The sequence below is a fragment of the Nematostella vectensis genome, chromosome 8 (genome assembly GCF_932526225.1).
Source record: "Nematostella vectensis chromosome 8, jaNemVect1.1, whole genome shotgun sequence".
Taxonomy (NCBI): domain Eukaryota; kingdom Metazoa; phylum Cnidaria; class Anthozoa; order Actiniaria; family Edwardsiidae; genus Nematostella; species Nematostella vectensis.
Genome location: NC_064041.1, coordinates 5,199,432 through 5,218,218, shown reverse-complemented (window position 1 = coordinate 5,218,218; position 18,787 = coordinate 5,199,432). Strand labels below are relative to the sequence as shown.

Here is an 18,787-nt window from a genome sequence, read left to right as displayed (position 1 = left end):
GGACACCCCCCCCCCCCCTTTAAAAAGGAAAAACAAATCACAGTTTTGGTTATTTTAATTGCTAAAACTTCAGGGCAATATAAACAAAACATCAAAAATATTTTTCACAGGGGAATAATTTATTGAAAAGGAAAAACATATTTTAAAGGGAAGAAAGGAAAGCTAAATATTTTTCTTAATATGCTGCTCATCATCTATGTCTTCATTCAGTCTCACATCATGGCTTTTGGGTATTAACAGTTTACCTGAATCAGAAAAAAATCGCTAAAATTTTGACAACTTCACGTGAGCTTGTTTTGTTTTGAATTGCACGCTTGTGTCACTTTGCGAGAATCAAATCTGATTGCGTGACATCTCATTTAGCTGTCAATTTGCCGTCACGTAGAGCGGTTGAGGTTAGGGGCGTTGAACGAAAAAGGCCAGACATCCTGTAGGCGTTCTTTTCCGCCTCTCCCTCTCCCCGTACCCCGCGCATTTTTCCTCCCACTCCCCCTGCGTAGCGCATTATTCCAGATGGCGGCCGTTGTATACGAACTCCGTGTTTTCGAGGTTTTCGTGCCGGAAAAACTATCAAAGCCTACAGGTAGGCCCCCCATTACGCCAAACATCGTATTGCCCGTCACGCGTATTACCCGTAACGCAAAAGATCGTATGGCCCTTCACGCAAAAGATCGTATTGTTCGTCTCGCAAAAGATCGTATTCCTATGACTGCGCACCAGCCCCCCCCCCCCCTCTATTATTTTTTCAAAATTCCCACGGTACTTTTCTTTATTTCTTTGTGAATGAATGATTGATCTATTTTCAAAAGAAACCCTTAAACTCAATTGTTGTTTGAAATTAGCTCCTATATAATGTTGATTTAAAAGCTTTTAAGCTACATTCAGGGGTAACACGAAATTTTTGTTTTCTTTTAGACAGGTTCATTTTATTTTAAATGTGTTTTTGGCTCTTATCCTTTACGTGGCATATATTACTCAAAGTTAAAAACAACGCGATATTTAGTGATCTATGACTGTGGCCACAATGGAGGAAGCGAATGATAAATTGATATGATAATACGAATGTGGTGTTTTCATACTTCTTAATTGCATGTGCTATGATGTTTTACAACTCTTTCTGTTATAATAACTAAATTTGAATACGATTATTTGCATTGTTTTCTGCAATGAAAAATTCATCATTGGAACAAAACGTCTGCATAGCAGATCAAAAGAAAATTCTTTTAGATTACAAAAAAGAAAACCCTTTAACGCGATTGAACATTTCTTTGATACAAATCTAAGTTAGACATTCATTTATAGACACCCCTAGCATTAGATTTTTCTAATATTGTTAATTTGTAAGTTTTTATCAAGCATATGACGTAAGAAGACGGAACTTAATGAATGTTTTGGTTTCCGTAGATTAGAAGCAGTAAAGTGGGAAAATTACTGGGAAAAGGGACTGAAAAATTAAATCTGGATGTGTGAGATGTAATTTTGAATGAGAATTTTGTCACTTCTTGATCATTATGCTTTAAGAAAGTTTTAGAAACTTTTTCAAGGCTCTACCTCTAGATTGACGTGATATTGTTTTCGATAAACATGTTGCTTAAACGATCGTTCTGTCGACTTTAATAACTTACCTGTTTATGGTGAACCTTTCCTTGGCTTTCTCTCTCGTTTTCTTCAGCTCAACCTTCAATCTTAGACAGCTTGCTCAGACGCTAAGGCATAGATATGTTAGCCAGAGCTATATGCAGACATGAAGTCTCAAAGCACTCAGATCACATGGTTGCACATTTAAGAAGTTTCGCTATACATGAGTTACCCTGTATACATTTGCGGTTTAGTAGATGACAGGTCATTCCTTCACTTCATTCAGCGAGGCCTTTCTGGATGGTGTTTTATTCTAAGCTGCGATATCATTGGTCCATTCAACACGAAATTAAAACAATGACGAAGTATGTGAACGAGTGTATGATTGGAACAGAAAGGCAGTCATTGCATTACATGTATTAAAGAACAAAATGCAATAAAATGCAAAGGCAATACGCAATTTCTTCGTTTTATAATGAAAATCTATAAAGCTGTAATCACTTTCTTTTTTGGGCTGAGAAACTATTCGCAGCCACACAGCTGACAGTGGCAGCCGATCAGTTATCGATCCGATACCGATTCGTTTTCGCTTTCTTTCCCATATTTTGCCACACAGCTGACAGTGGCAGCCGATCAGTTATCGATCCGATACCGATTCGTTTTCGCTTTCTTTCCCATATTTTGCCACACAGCTGACAGTGGCAGCCGATCAGTTATCGATCCGATACCGATTCGTTTTCGCTTTCTTTCCCATATTTTGCTTGAATAGCCCTTGACCACAGTATTCTGTGAAAGTTTGAATTATTTTGGCTAATTATTTTTTTGGCTTTATGTATTTCTTACGATAATTGTCCCCTCTTTTTCCCCGACTGTACAGAAAACATTCCAGAATTCCCCAAAATTAAACCGAGCATCAAAACTAGAATCTTAGAAATGATATGATTATACATCAGCATTTTTTTCATCGACTTTTTTAGTAATTTTTTTATTTTATTTCCACATTCAAATATTTCTGCCGTAAATAAGCCCGTAAAACGAGGCCCTATGTCTTCTATGACGGGGATTTCTCAGAATTCTAATTATTCTAGGTTTCAAGCACTTAACATACTTCTAATATGTCAAATGAAATCTTTTTAGCAATTAAAACCACGAGTTTTGATGAGACGATAAACACCCCCCTCCCCCCTGAATACATAGGTTTTGCGAATAATGGAGTCTGTTTGTATCGGCGGTTTCGCCATGTTAACTATCAACAATATAAAAAACACGTGACAAGCCCACAGGAAGCCCATGTAAGCACAGAACGTGAAACTATGCTTACCCCCCCCCCCCCCCCCCCCACCTCAATGGCACAAGAAACTAAGGTTTTAGATTTTCGGCTAATCTTGGTAGAATCTTGGTCTCTTAGTGAGTCAACCGAATTTTATCTCTTTAAGGGTAAAGATGCAACCAAGACAAGAGACCATGATATAAGAGAACGAATCCCCGTGGCCCATGATAACGTCCATGAAAGCTACTTTTAGATTGCGCGAGCTTGTCAATCATAGCATCCATATATGGTTCATCGCGCCATATTTGGTTATAGGCACCTCGCGAGCTATAGTACATTTCCCAATTTTTTTCCCTCGCACTTCTTGACTTCGTTCGCTACCTGTTTTTATCCGTTTAGCTGCTTCTCTGCTCATGATTACAATGCTACTTGTAGGATGGTGTCCTGGTATCTGTTAAGTTATCTAATGTTAAGTTATCTAAATGTTATATAAATATTGAACGGGAAGACGTCGGGGAAACAGCGAGTTTGGAGTTCATTCAAGATGCATCAGGCTGACTCCTAAAAAGTTATTTTTCTCTTCAATACGGTGAGATGAAAAACTTAGGCATTGTCAGTCTATGTTATGTATTTAAATACAAGAAGGCCTTTATTTTTCTTTGATTTACAATATTTTTAGATGATGAATGAACTTTTCTTCACGCAAATGTTCAGAAATAATGTCACTCAAGAAACTCTTGTCATCGGAATAAGATTTACTTCATTATGGAGACTTAAAATCTTTTATTTGTGAAATACCTGCCTTAATGACCACAATATCGGTGTGAATATAATGGTATTAAGTTCTGGGTTCTTTTTCATTAAAAGGGAATTGGAAGAGAATTGTGTGTTGTAAACACAGATTTATGATTGATTGTTGTTTTACTTTATAATTTGCGAATCAGCCGTGAAAACTGTTACTGGGGAAGTTGATCCCCGAGCCTAAAATCACGCACTCTATGCATTTCAATGTCCGAGAAACGGTTGATTGGATCCAGCGTACTCTATGGAATATCATTTTCACAGCGTTTGTAAAAAAGGATGGTTTTCGGTCAAAAAGATTTCCATAACAGCCTCTGCCGGTTACACCGCTCAAGATGTGATCGCGCGTTTGACTCATGTTGCTAGGAAACGTGAGCGCTAACCAATCAGAGGCGTATCTAAAAATAACTGCTTGTTCTAAAAATAGCTTTCATGGACGTCATCATTGGAACATACCCTAATACGGGGGATTCGTTCTCTTACATCAAGGTCTCTTGCCCAAGCCTATCAAAAGCAACGAAAAACTGTTTGAAAAAAAAAAAAACACTCCAAAAATAGGCGAAGAATATAACAATTAGTTGATGTTTGCGGGCGTTAAATATGTTTTGGGCCCGACTCGAGCTCATTTAAGCCCGAGCGCAGCGATTTTTGAAGAGCATTCAGCGCAAAATCAAAAACATTTTTAATACATCGGAAAACGCGGATAAATCGCGTGATATTTCTAATTCATTAAAATTTTTAAACATAATTAAGTTAAATACAACTTCATTTCACTTCACAACCGTTGCTAAATATACACGTGTTCAAGGTTCTTTGTATAAATGAAACAACTGTTTAAAAATATAGAAAGTTTAACGGAATGTCTCTTGTAGGAATTAAAATTTCTTGTGCAATTGAAAAAGTGACAATTTGGCATGTCGTGCCAAATTCCTATTCATATATTTGTTTCGATCGAGGATGAAAAACTTACATTCACTTCCCCGCCAGCCCACGGATAAACTGCCTTGTTTGCAATCATTACTGTTCTCGGCGAGAGGTCCTTCTTGACTTTTGTTTTGACTTCAGCATAGAAACGACGTAAAATGCCTTCAAGATCCAAGGAGCTGATGCTGTGAAAATAACATTCAACACTTCGCTTCGTGCAACACTCGGTGAACTTTTTTATCGCCCAGGATTTTTGTTTTTTCTGTATTTTTGGGAACAGAATCTTCTTTTATTATTTCAAACCTCCTCCTCATCGAGTCGAGAAGATTGTGAGTCGTGCTCGCCATGTTTCCCTAATATATTAGAGCCCGCCAAAACGTTAATTAGAGCCCGGAAAATGTAAAGCTTTCGTCCCCCTTTTCGTCCCAAAGTTTATAAATAACGCAAAGGATATGATCAGAGCAAAACACTAAACTGCCAAAATCTTGAAGGTTTTCATGAACGAGGTTTTCCATCATGTCGAAAAAGAAGAGAAAAAAGAAAGCAAAGAAAAGCAAGGAAAGGAAAAAAGGCAGATGCTGTCCATGTGCTAAGTGTATTTGTATAATATCTTAAGTTTATTTTTTTATATTTATTGTATCTAAGGCTAAAGGCACAGGTCGAACCTAACATGAACCTAATTCAGTCGAACCTATTGTTTTGGATATAGGTACATGAACGGTACGACGTTTGCCGCGAATTGGTTCAACTGTTATAAATAGATTCAAGTTCGAGTCGCCGAGTCGAATCGGATCGTATGTGGCGCGGGTTGCCGGCATACGTCGAACGGAACTTGAACCGAATAAGAACATTATGCAAATGAGAAAAATAATTGATTCAAATTCAAACCTTTACAAATCTGCAAGTACGCCCTCTCATTTACAAAAAAGCCGGATCCCCACTGACAGAGCATGCGCTTCACGTACTGTTCAACAAAATGGCGAATTTTACAGAAGTCAACATAAAAATGCTGGTCCTGCTTTGAAGACAAAATACGTCCCTGAAATGCGAATTGTCGATTTGCAACAAATGTGCTGTTTTAAATTTTTTTGATGAGTATTGGAAATACTAGTCGGCAATTATATGTGTTTCTAGCTGAGCCCAGCAGCATTCATTTTTTGTGCATATTCATAGTGTTCTTTTGTTCTGAGGCAATAATAAAATCCTAACAGTAACTGGATATGAATTATTTCACTGGATATGAATTATTACGTGCAAATTTCAAGAAGGTATGAAAAAAATACTTTAAAGGTATTATCTCCTAGAAAATATTATAGGCTCGTAGTGTGTCGCCACTTGTAAATAAGGTCGACTCGGACACGCACCAATTATTAGATTGATTTGGTTCATGTTAGTTTCGACGTATGCCTTAAGCCTTACTTATGAATATTTATGTGTTTATGAAAATAAGGTTTTCATCTCTATTTTTTTTTTGTTAGTTTTGCTAAGTCAATTATTTTCTTAAAAACGAGAAAGGAAAAGATTGTCTGTTCTCCCCAAGCCCTCTCCTCTTCATTCGGTCTCCTTGTCACACTCCATGGCTGTGTTGTCATGTGATGCTCCCTGAAGGTCACATGATGTTCCTTGTATGCCATTTGATGCCTCCAGTATTTCTAGGCTGGCCACAGGCCTAGATGGTAATATACAAAAATCACATGAGCAAGAAATCAATGGCCAAACATTATCAAGTTTCAAATTAGTAAATAAGTGACAGTATTTTGTGATATTTGATAGGAACACACAATGTACCCAGGATTGGCTGAGGGCAGCATATCAAGAAAATTTTGCCAAAAATTCTCGCTTTTGACAAACACGGTCACTTCCATATGAGGAAACTAATATATTCCTTATTTGGAAAAACTGCATGATTCTTGTCATTTTTAAGGTTGTCGTACCGCAGGTGCTTCGTAAACTTTATGGATTGTAATCAGAAGAGAAAAACAGTGACTGTGACCACCCTTGGTCAATGGAGAAAGTATCTGAAAAGAAACTAAGATTCCTCGGTACCAGTCCCTCAAAACGACAACGTTTTCTTCATATGGGGTGTGGTATGGTGCGCATATTGGGACAATATATAATGAAATGACACACTTTTGCTTTGAGGGGGGCACCTTGTGCAAAATTTATAAGATACATTTCTGTGGCACAGTTTTGTTAATCGTACTACTTACAAGCTTTGGTCATAACGGCAAATGTCATCAATTTCAGTTTGATTAAAAGACTGTTAAGATATATTCAAGACATATGGACAGTTATCTACACAGTAGCTAATATATAACAAAGAAAGCCGCATCGGAACGAGATGATCCGGGAACAGGACTGAGCTAATGGGATTATGGAATGGTTTTGCATTTCCACCTTAGCGACCTCCCATTACAAGGGACTGCAACCTAGTCCCCTCTCCTTTTGCAACTTTGAAATTTCATTATTTTTTTTTTTCGAGAAAGCAGCACTCCCGCCTGCCCCGCGCATTTTTCCTTCCTCTCCTTTCTGCGCAGAGCATTATCCAAGATAGCGGCCGTCATCTGCGCTACCTCTTAGCAAATCCTGGATACGCGCCTGATTACCTGGAGTTATAAGCATAATGACTTACTCGTAAATGTTGCTTGTCGTCGAAGTTTCTCTCGTTGAAGTACGTGACGGGAACGCACCGGAACTGATGGATGATAAAACATATTTACAGTATTTTTTTAATAACTCAAAACCACGATAAATCGTATCAAGCTAACTTGAGATATTTTTTGTTTCTCTTCAAGTAATTTTCTATGCGCTTTTACCCTCCTTTTCATGACTGTCTTGTCATATTGTATTCGCCATTCTATCGTTGCGCGGGGGATGGGATGCAATTCAACATGGCGTTGAACGTTGCCAATGTTGATGTTTTGAATATATCTAACCAAGATATTCCGGGAGCACATTTGCCAAAACCCTCCATTTTCTGGCTTTCCTTTAGTATCACATTAACATACTTATGACGCCAAGTTGAATTGCGTCCCCTTAAATTGTCTCAGCATGCTGTCCGCTTATGAACTCGACCCAATCTCCCGCGCACAGTTAAAATAGCGAACAAAATAGTAACTCCCATTTTACTACCCTACAGTATCTAAACCACGTACAAATTACCTTTATCATCCGGGACTTACCCGTCAGGATGTATACCGCTGTACGGATGATTCTTGTCCTTGTGCGGGTCTTGACTATCAAGGTATATACTGCTGTATAGATGAGTTTTGTCAACATCATGATATTGCCTGTCAGGGTGTATACCGCTGTACAGATGATTTTTGCAACTATCCGGGTCTTCCCTATCATGGTGTGTACCGCTGTACAGGGGATTTTTGGAACTATTCGGCTCTTGCCTGTTATGGTGTATACCGCTGTACAGATGATTTTTGCCACTATCCGGGTCTTGCCTATCATGGTGTGTACCGCTGTACATTGGATTTTTGGAACTATTCGGTTCTTGCCTGTTAGGGCAAAAACCGCTGTACAGTGGGTTTGAGTCATCGTGAATTGACACGTATACATTGCTTTCAAATCTGAAAACACACAAATAACAGATTTTTTTATAAACCCTTGGGAAGGGGGGTGTGGAGTAATGAGATGATGTTTGTCAAGTGTGTTTGTCACTCCGTTTGGGAGTAAAAGAGTACTGACTGTCTCCGTGAGGGAGTGGGAGAGTGTAACGAGTTTGTCTGACTATCCCGGTGGGGGAGTAGGAGATGATTGTTTGTTTGACTGTCCCCGTGAGGGGATAGGAGGTGATTGTTTGTCTGACTGTCTCGGTGGGGGAGTAGGAGATGATTGTTTGTTTGACTCTCCCCGTGAGGGGGTAGGAGGTGATTGTTTGTCTGACTGTACCGTTGGGGGAGTAGGAGATGATTGTTTGTCTGACTGTCCCCGTGAGGGGGTAGGAGGTAATTGTTTGTCTGACTGTCCCGTGAGGGGGTAGGAGATAATTATTTGTCTGACTGTCCCCGTGAGGGGGTAGAAGGTGATTGTTTGTCCCCGTGGGAGAGTGATATGCTCTATACTTTTCTTCTCTGTTTGTCTGACTGTCCCGTGGGGGAGGAGGAGATGATTGTTTGTCTGACTTTCCCGTGAGGGAGGGAGAGATGATTGTTTGTCTGACTGTCCCGTGGGGGAGTAGGAGATGATTGTTTGTCTGACTGTCCCGTGGGTGAGGAGGAGATGATTGTTTGTCTGACTGTCCCGTGGGTGAGTAGGAGATGATTGTTTGTCTGACTGTCCCGTGGGGGAGTAGGAGATGATTGTTTGTCTGACTGTCCCGTGGGTGAGGAGGAGATGATTGTTTGTCTGACTGTCCCGTCGGTGAGGAGGAGATGATTGTTTGTCTGACTGTCCCGTGGGTGAGGAGGAGATGATTGTTTGTCTGACTGTCCCGTGGGGGAGGAGGAGATGATTGTTGTCTGACTGTCCCGTGGGGGAGTGGGGAGTGATAGGCTCTACACCTTTCTTCTCTGTTTGTCCGACTGTCCCCGTAAAGAGGGTTCTTGCTGTCGAGTCGTAGATCGTAGTCCGGTGTGGTGCTACAAAAAGCCAATATGAAGCTATCATGAAAGCAGAAATGAAACATCCCCAAACATCCCCTCACAGCAGCGTCCTACTCGGGATTCCTGTTGTGGACCATGAGAACATTGATTACCACAGGAAACCCGAAAAAACGGGTCTTCTGTGGTGGTTTATGAGAACCTAGAACACAAAGAAAACCTGAAAAGAACGGGATTCTTGTGGTGGGACATAAGAACCTAGAAAACCACAGAAAACCCGAAAAGAACGGGATTGCTGTGGTGAGACATATGAACCTAGGGCACCACAGGAAACCCGAAAAGTACAGTACTCCTGTGGTGGGTCCTGAGAACCTGGAACATCACAGGAAATCCGAGAAAAACTCCAAAAACATTTTTATATAAAAATTGGTTGTTGATTGGTCGTTACCTTTCACTGTGCGAGAGACGCCTGGTGTTCTTCGAGAACGATACGCTTGGAAGTTTGAGCAAGTTTTTTCTGTAACAGTTGCAAATCTGTCACAAAACTTCTGGCCTTAGAATAAGTGTTCCGGAGGCGGGGCAAGCCTTAGTCTGTTTTCTTTCCCTACTATAATGTCGGGGGAGGGGTGGGGAAGCAGCTGTCCCGGCTAGGTATGGCCCTGTTATATTTTACCTTGTAACTATCTTCATTTCATTCACATCTTAAAAACAAATACCTAGAACTGCCTAAGAAAAGATCCTAGTCCTTCACCCCCCCCCCCTTCCCTTACTGTATTTCACCCCCCTCCCCCATTGACACACACATAGACATAAATGAATCCGCCCCCTTTTACCTTACCTTTTATAATAAGTAAACAGAACTATAAGACCAAGCACCACAAGGCCAATAGTTACCAGGCAGACCAAGGCAATCGTCCTCCATCTTTCCGTCCTGCTCTGCTCCATTTTCGCACCAAGTCCAGCACTTTCTGTTGACCCGTCTCTTCCGGGGAAATATTTGCTGCCTGGTATATTTTTCCAGGGCTCAACCTTCTTGGAACTGGGTAACCTTGTATTGGGTTCTGTGAATGGTTCCCTTGATGACGGCTGCTCCTTGGCAACCGTTGTTGGTTGAATGGAATTCGTTGAGTTTGGCAGAGTTACTGATGCAGGTGGTGTTATTGACGTAGGTGATGGTGATGGCAATGGCGATGGCGATGTAGACGTTGTGCTTATTACATTAAGCTCTGAAGAAAGATTATAATAAGTTACCAAGGCAATTTCCACGTTACAAAGAAAAGGTAAATAATGGTTGAACATTTGACAGATAAAGGTGACAGGGATGGATCTAGACCTAAAGTTGACTGATTCCGTATCACCGTGATAAGTAATGCGTCCCGTGGAACTCAAAGTGCCGTTGTCAGCCAAACACCTTTTTTATTGTTTTAATTCAATATTGAAAGACATATAATGTGTAAAACTCTCGAAATATTGATCTAAAAATAAAGTTTAATTATAAAATTCTATCGAAAATATCGCATTGAATTTCCCAAATCAGCTGATGGAAATGGATGCATTGTCACACTTGGTCTTTGGCTAGGATGACAAAATGGCGACTGACAAAGAACATAACTTACCTGAGACGAGTAAGTATACAGGCTCCGCACTGCTCTTTCCGAACGAATTCTCTGCAAAAACCTGATATATCCCGTTATCAGGCCTCATGACATCTTTGATCAACAGGCTGCCATTACTCGTGACTGAGACCCTGTGATCAGGTGAGACTGGGACGGCGTTGTGGTACCACGTGTAGGTTAACGCCCCTCTCGCGCGAGGGCAGGTGATCTTGGCTGATTTTCCCAGGAAGGCGACCATTGAGGGAGGTAAAGTACCATCAAACTTTGGACTGGATTCTAAATAAGTAGAATGGATAAACACATGATTCAATGATATAAATCCACTGATTAATCCAATGATTAATTCTCGCACGAGACAGTAAACTACCAGGCACGTACACAGGGAAGGGGGGTGCAACTTTGCGGCCAAAAAGTGGGTCATTTTTTATTAAGAAATCTTCAAATACTATGCTTTTTTCCATATGATACCTATGACTGCGCACCCCCCTCAGCCAATCCTGGGTACGCGACTGACTACATTGGGACCTATTGGATACACTCGATCATATAAGCGTACAAAGTCTGGCTATATGCAGTTGGAATATGCATGCCGTTATCACAGGACCATTAGGACATCTTGCATCTTTGCGAGGGAATTCAGCCTTGCCAGTCGATTGCAGACTGACAAACAATGGCGTAAACAGCTCATACTCATCCGATCAATTTACGATAGCGAGCAAACAGCAAGATAACATCCCATGTTCAGAATATAGCGCCAACAAGTTCAAGCAAGTTTTAGTTAATTTGCGCAAGAAAAACGATTTTTACGCTAACTAGAATCGTCCAGAGATGTCATGTCGGAGGTCCGACGGAAACCTAAACCGTTAAAAGACAAAAGAATCTATTAAAATCCGAGATATTAAACAGGCCATCCGCTCTAAATTATCAATCAGATCCTCAAAGAAACTTCCAATAAACACACTGCTTTCAATATTTTGAAATATTTCTCGCGTTTTCCATCGGATATTGTTACGTGATCGACCGGAAGTAAACTGGTGACAAAGCGGATTTAATCGCTGCATTCAAGACCTCTTCAGTACCTTCTATCTCAGTCTTGACGGTAAGTTGAGCTTGGGCTACAAACACAACATTGCTTGTATCTATTGCCACGCATCTGTATGTCCCCTCGTCGGCCTTGGTAGGGCGGTAAATAGCGATCTTTGTAGACGTTGTATTATGCACGAAGCCATACTTGCTACTTGGTGATAACACGTTGTTCCCTTTGTACCACGAGATCTTGGGTTTAACTGGAAAACTTTCGAAAGACAAAAGGAGGAAAGGGAGCTGTTAAGAGGTTTACAGTTTACAGAAGGGCTTGTTGAGGTCACATATATAATATGACCATCTGGTTGTACCCCCCCCCCCCCCCCCCCCACCTCCCACCCCTTGACACCTACATGACACCTACCAAGTTTGGATGTCATACAATGTTTCTTTCATAAGATATCAGATAGATTACTACAAATGTGTGGCCATTATAACAAATGTGGCAGGTTATTACAAATGTGACCTGAACAGGGCTGATCTAGGGTCGTAGCAAGGAGTGGCTGTGATAAGGAAATGACCAGTAGGGGCGTGGCTGTGCCCCTCCCCAATGTTTTCTCAATGTTTCTGTATCATGCCCCCTTCACTCAATTATTCGAAGCCTGCTACGGCTATGTGATAAGACTTCATAAAAATGCGTGTAAGCGTATTGGATTAAGACTCAATCAAACGGAGCATATTTAAATTAGGCATTAGAGTTGGTAAGGGTTATCACGGTTTCATAGCGTGAATAAGAAAAATTGAGGGTTTCGGCAACAATGGAATTTCAAGTGTACTTCGGTCCTCCCGGGGATGGATCTCATCTACGAAACCCTTGTGGATATATTTTAGTGAGTGAATAACTGCATTGACCTTGACTAAAAGCCATTCGGGATAGCTTGATTTGAGTTTGTAACAGAACTTACTAAAAACCGTTGTAGAAATACCTTTTGTTTATCTGAAATGACTTACTAGTAGCCGTTGTAGGAATCTTTTTTAGTAAGTGTGTAACTGCATTGACTCACTAATAACCGTTGTAGGAATACCTTTTTTACTTACTGTCGAATCCGTTGTATCGCGATTTGTTTTGGTTTTCTGTTCCGTCAGTAAAACCATTCTTAGCAAATCAGAGTCTTTGTGCACTTACCTGGCTATCCTCTGGACGAAAACCAGACAGTGTCGCGACACAAAGCCAGGCAACTGCACTAGGCGAGAGATGGCAAGAATCTGATTGGCTTAGAATAATTTGACTGGCGGAACAAAAAATCCCAAAAGACAAAAACAAATCGATGTTTTGAAAATGCGACATTGCGATACAACGGGTTCGACAGTAAATGACTTACTAATAGCCGTTGTAGGTATAGTTCCCTAAGTATTCCACTTCCCAGGACATGATACACTCAAACACCACGAACTGGTCACGTCCTTCGACCACTTGGGCGTCACGCGGGCGCTTGAGAAACGACAGCTTTTGACTTGTCGACATCCCTGAGGGAAGACAGCGAAATGTATGACTCACGCTCAAGGAGGGACTTGCCTTGGGTTGAAGTTGGCTCCTTTTTTTAAGGTTGTGATATAAATAAGCTAAAGTTCAATGCAATTTGTGTTATATGCTATTTCGAACGATTGTGCATCCTTAGCATCACAACAATCAATGCGCTGAGCAATTAATTAACAAATCATGAGAAAATGATAGACAAAAACCCTTTCATAAGGGTTAAAAAAATAAAAGGTCCTATAAGGTGATGTTTTTTTATTATGATGATAATGATGATGATGATGATGGTCATAATAATGATGTTTGTGTAACCGTCGGAACTTGACATTTACCGCGCGGTTACGAAAAATGTAGAAACAAATGCAATACTGAAAGCAAAACTATCAGGTTCTGAAACCAGCCAAAAAGTAGGCAAAAATAAATGGAATGAAACGAAAACGATCGAGCGAAAGGCAACGTGAGAACGAATACATGATGCAAGGCATGGACTTGCAAGGATTTATTAACAAATTAAATAATAAATTTTAAGTGATAACAAACATAGTCAAATCCCGAGAAAAGGTAACCTAAACCAAAGGCTAGTTTTAAAAACAAAGTATTTACAACCGGTTATTAAACTGAACACAACTGGCATACAGGCCCGTACGGACAGCGATCTAAGCTTGTAATTTATCTCTGCTGACTGTCTTCCCGGAGCAACTGCATTTCTCGCTCCCGCATCACGCCTCGCAAGCAATGCGCCTCCTTTGCTCAACGGTACTTAAACTACTAACAGATACCGTAAAAACAGCCGCTTTTATACTCGCTTGGGGACGCGCATTTTTCTAGGGACGCTAACATTTACTACCGTTCAAATTACTTAGCGTCCATTGTCCTGTCAAATTTAGAAACTAATCTTCCTGGGAAATGGTAAAGGACGCTAAACTTAAGTCAATTATCACTATCAAGCTATTGATACTAATCTAAAGGAATTTGAAACATGTTGAAAGTAAATTCCTAAACGTGTACGGATCGAATTAGAATCACGTTTGAGAAACAATCCGTAAAATACGTAAAACAATTATAATCGCAATCCAAAAATCGCTTACTTAAAATCTTTGCAAAATCTAAAATAACCCAAAATACCACCCATTACATTTGTGATGATGATAATGGCGATGGCGATGTAATGATGGGCTTCGTAAATGAAGTTGATTATCTGCATTCCCCTTTTAAGGGTGTACTGACATTAGTGTTGCTCAGTAACGACGTTGCTACGCTGGTGGCGTTGAGCGCGCGCATATACATAACACGGAATTCGTCATTTCAAGCTTTCCTGAAGTAAAAGAAATAAAAATATGCGTTTTAAGTTCTCCAAAATTGACTTTAAGTTGATCTCATCCTTTTCGGGTGATGATATTTCCAATATTTTGTAAAAACGAAGTTTCAGCGAAGATTTAGTCAAGCCAACCTTTTTGAAGCCTAAGTTTTCAATTTTCACTACCTGCGCGCGCTGCAAACACTGAACGCTCGCGCACGCACTGAAAATTTTATTTCAAAGTAGCGCGCGCTGTATCAAAATCTCAAAATACTTTTTCAATTTTCATCATGACATGACGGATATCGTTCCTTTGAAGTGTAAATACCACGAAACACTATTGGAATTTGTTTTTAAACTTCATTTCAATTTCATAATGTGAGATAACAGTTTGTCTGGGCAGGCCGAATGAGCACGCGCGGGCTTTGTTTCCAATATTTTGTAAAAACGAAGTTTCAGCGAAGATTTAGTCAAGCCAACCTTTTTGAAGCCTAAGTTTTCAATTTTCACTACCTACGCGCGCTGCAAACACTGAACGCTCGCGCACGCACTGAAAATTTTATTTCAAAGTAGCGCGCGCTGTATCAAAATCTCAAAATACTTTTTCAATTTTCATCATGACATGACGGATATCGTTCCTTTGAAGTGTAAATACCACGAAACACTATTGGAATTTGTTTTTAAACTTCATTTCAATTTCATAATGTGAGATAACAGTTTGTCTGGGCAGGCCGAATGAGCACGCGCGGGCTTTGTTTCCGGTTCTGCGTTTTCTAAAAAAAGCTTTTTTGTTATTTCAAAACGCAATATTCTTTCTGTATTCCTTTTTGTTAAATTCTCCTTCATATAGCCAAGCATGGATTAAGCGTTAATCTAACAGAAACCAAAATTATATAAAATAATCTGGATTTCAGGACCTTTGAAAAATCATAAAAAAACAATTACTCAATCATTTCTAAAACGCATGCTTGGCTAAATGTGCCCATCCCTCAAGATTCATAAAACCTATTCAATATTTGTTTTCGAGCAATTTTACTTGAAATATTTGCTTTTATCTGTATCTACGACGTCACATTATGACGTCACGGGGTAACGTCATCATAATAGTCAGCACACTTGTGGTGGTCAACTTGTGGTGGCAAATATCAGACCCTTATGACTTTCTCTAAGGCTTTTATGCTATATTCAATTTTCCTTAGCAACAGATGTCAGTACACCCTTAACCATATTGAATTCCATATCCATTTAAGACCCTTACCTACTAAAGCCACGCTGTGTTTTATCGAAAATGATTGTTGGGTGACGGGGTTATTCAAGGTGCACGTGTACATGTCTATGTCCGTGTTATCCGCGGCCAGGACACAGAGGTGACCGCCTGACGCTATCAGCACTCTTCCCAACTTGTCCCCATCATGGATGACGCTACCAGTGACCCTTGACCACGTGACAGTTGCCATAGGAACGCTTGTCACGAGGGGCGGGTCCAAGCAGAATGACTCGAATGTGTATTTGGAGTATCCTTTTAAGATAGCTTGTCCTTCGTACGGTTCGAGATCTGTTTAGAATTTTTAAAAGAATCGTCATTTCTATTACCAGGACTAGATTGCGGCCCTCACTACGACTCTATAAAACTACGGCACTATAAAACTACTTACAAGCGACTCTCAGTACAGAAATAGGCCCCAGTATCGACCCCAAGGAATTACTTGCAGTGCATTGAAACAAACCGCCGTCATTGAGACTATTCTGGCGGAGACTGGGTATAAGCAGGTTTCCTTGGTAACCTTGCCATGTGTAGTTTCCATTTGATCTGATCGACAGCAGCTGACCGTTAAGAAGCCATTTGTATGTAAGTGGTTGCAAGATGGACTCCGCAGCACAGGGAAGGATAGCAACAGATCTTTCTGGAACTTGTGTCACTCGTGGGGGACTCTTCACAAACCGCAGAATAACTACCGAAGAATAAGAGCCGTGAGTCACGTGCTCAAAGACCTAGCGGCCGCAAAAAATAACATAAAAAATGTCGATCAACTACTCCTTGTTTCGTAGATTGTTAATTTTTTAAGTTTCCTATGCAAATAAACTGTTATTTTTCAATGATAAGCAATAAACAATCTACGAATGAAGTCTGATCGTTATTGACAATATTTGAAAATATCTTGGTTGCTCGCTTGAATAATCCGATGAAAATGGTTGCTTTGCGTGATTCGGCATTGAGCGGGAGCATTAATTTTCAATTATTTTTACTCTCTGATAACTCGAACTCAGATAGCTCGAGCCACCCTAACTCAAACTATATTTTATTTCCTTGACCCCATAATTACGTTCTCATTTCGTGTTTTATATATACATATCGTTAGAGTCCTAACACGGAATAAATGATAACAATATTTGTCGATATATCAGCAGCTTTATGTGAATTTTCAATGTATCGTTAGCTCGAGCGGTGTTCTACTGTATACGCTTTTGAAAGCAAATAGAATCAAAAAGCCCAAACTGTCGCGATCTCGTACCAGAACAATGAATACAATGAATACAATACACCAAAAACTGGAAATCGACTCTGCCAAATTCCAGTTTTTGGTGTATCGCTTTTGAAAGCAATATATAGTAAAACATTGGGTGTATTTACCACAGATATCATACGCAAAAGCGCTTAAAGCCGCATTGTCACCAGTTTACTTCCGGAGGTCCGACGGAAACCTCAAATGACAAGAGACAAAAGAATCCATTAGAATCCGCGCTATTAAACAAGCCATCCGCTCTAAATTATCAGTCATCTCCTCAAAGTAACTTCCAATAGACACACTGCTTTTACAATTTTGAAACATTTTTGGCGTCTTCCGTTAAAAATTGTCAGAGATTGTTATGTAAACTGGTGACAATGCGACTTAATACTGATTGCGGCTTTAACTCACCGCAAAATCCCCCCCCCCCAACACCACCACTCCTTTCCCTCCCATCGCCATCAATATCCAAACCCCCCCCCCCCCCCCCCCCAACCCTGTGCGCGGACGGGAGTCTCCTGCAAATCGCAGTAGAGACTGCAATTTCCTGAGTGCATGATGCTCGTGACCTAATAATATTGACGTTATTTGTCCAGTTTGGAGTGAATCTGCACGAGGGCTTTGTAATAACATCAACGATATTTGTAGTCAATATTTGCCCGAGATTCCTCTTGGCTACTTTCCTTTCCAAGCAAAAGCAAGGAAAAAAGTCAAGAAAATAAGAAGTCAACTCTGGTAATTATTAAGTTTTGACTTTTCAGACTCGAAAAGTCACAGTGTTATTCCAAACTTTCTTCGTCTATACAATGCTTTTTGTGAAATTTATAAAGGCTATTTATTGTTAAATCAAGTAATTTCTGTGTTATACCTCGTAATCATCGCTTTGTTTACTGCCAATGTTTGCTGCTGATTCATGACGATGCTCATCTAAAAAATCCTTTGTAGCATTTATAACACAAGATTACGTTAACAATAACATCCCAGCGTCCTGTCCTTGCATGCTAATTTCTTCCCCTCATACCAAGCCAAGGAAACCCACGGCATACTTACAAACTCCATGCGCAAGTCCATGTGAAGCCCAGATAACAAGCAGTTGGAACACAAATCCTGACTTAGAATTCCTGTGTATCATGATTGCGATGATGTAGTTCCCTCTCGCTGCTGATCTTCTCTGGCTATATCGTTGGTTCCCCACCAGGGGTGGTGACAGGATTTAACGTCACGTGCTGACATGCCGTAACACGCTTTGCGATAATGCCCTAGGCGTTAGCGGTTTATCCCCCCTCAGGGGTGGTGATAGTATTTAGAGTCAGAGTCGAGTGTTTGATTACGGTTACTTCCTTTTCGGAATAGTGTCATGCCTCTCTTTACGCGTGGCAGTACCTTAGGGTGTTTTAGATGGCAACTAGTACTTATGTTTTATAGTATTAGTAAATGCAAAGTGGGCAAAAGAATCCTTTTTATATTGGTTACGAGAAACCATTATATGATCTTGATCTTGAGAGAGAGAGAGAGAGAGAGAGAGAGAGAGAGGGGGGGGGGGGTAAATTGGAACGCCTATAGGGGTCGGGGAAGGGCTTATTTTCATTCTAAAATTATAAGGAAACCAGTATGGGCGTGGCTGTTGCCCCCGCCCCTCAATTTTCTTAAACACGAGGTTCCGCTATATGGGAAAGCTCCTCCC

The 18,787-nt window shown here is 40.4% G+C and overlaps 1 protein-coding gene across 3 annotated transcripts; it reads right to left on the bottom strand.

The window, feature by feature from the left end:
- Positions 1-5,152: 5,152 nt before the first annotated feature.
- LOC5501712 (netrin receptor DCC) lies at positions 5,153-18,521 on the bottom strand. 3 transcript variants are annotated; one of them, XM_048731603.1, is made up of 12 exons: positions 18,154-18,521; positions 16,252-16,548; positions 15,855-16,151; positions 13,145-13,289; positions 11,819-12,033; positions 10,740-11,015; positions 9,962-10,349; positions 9,572-9,640; positions 9,085-9,162; positions 7,756-7,827; positions 7,206-7,268; positions 5,153-6,242 (listed from the first exon to the last, which is right to left on the bottom strand). In XM_048731603.1, exons 1-12 carry the CDS (start codon positions 18,233-18,235, stop codon positions 6,125-6,127), a joined length of 2,100 nt encoding a protein of 699 aa, XP_048587560.1. In that variant the 5' UTR covers positions 18,236-18,521; the 3' UTR covers positions 5,153-6,124. The 3 variants fall into 3 exon arrangements, with proteins under 3 accessions (XP_048587560.1, XP_048587558.1, XP_048587559.1); XM_048731601.1 differs by having other exon boundaries at positions 7,756-8,151; positions 18,154-18,508; XM_048731602.1 differs by lacking the exon at positions 9,085-9,162 and having other exon boundaries at positions 7,756-8,151; positions 18,154-18,514.
- Between the last annotated feature and the right edge of the window lie 266 nt (positions 18,522-18,787).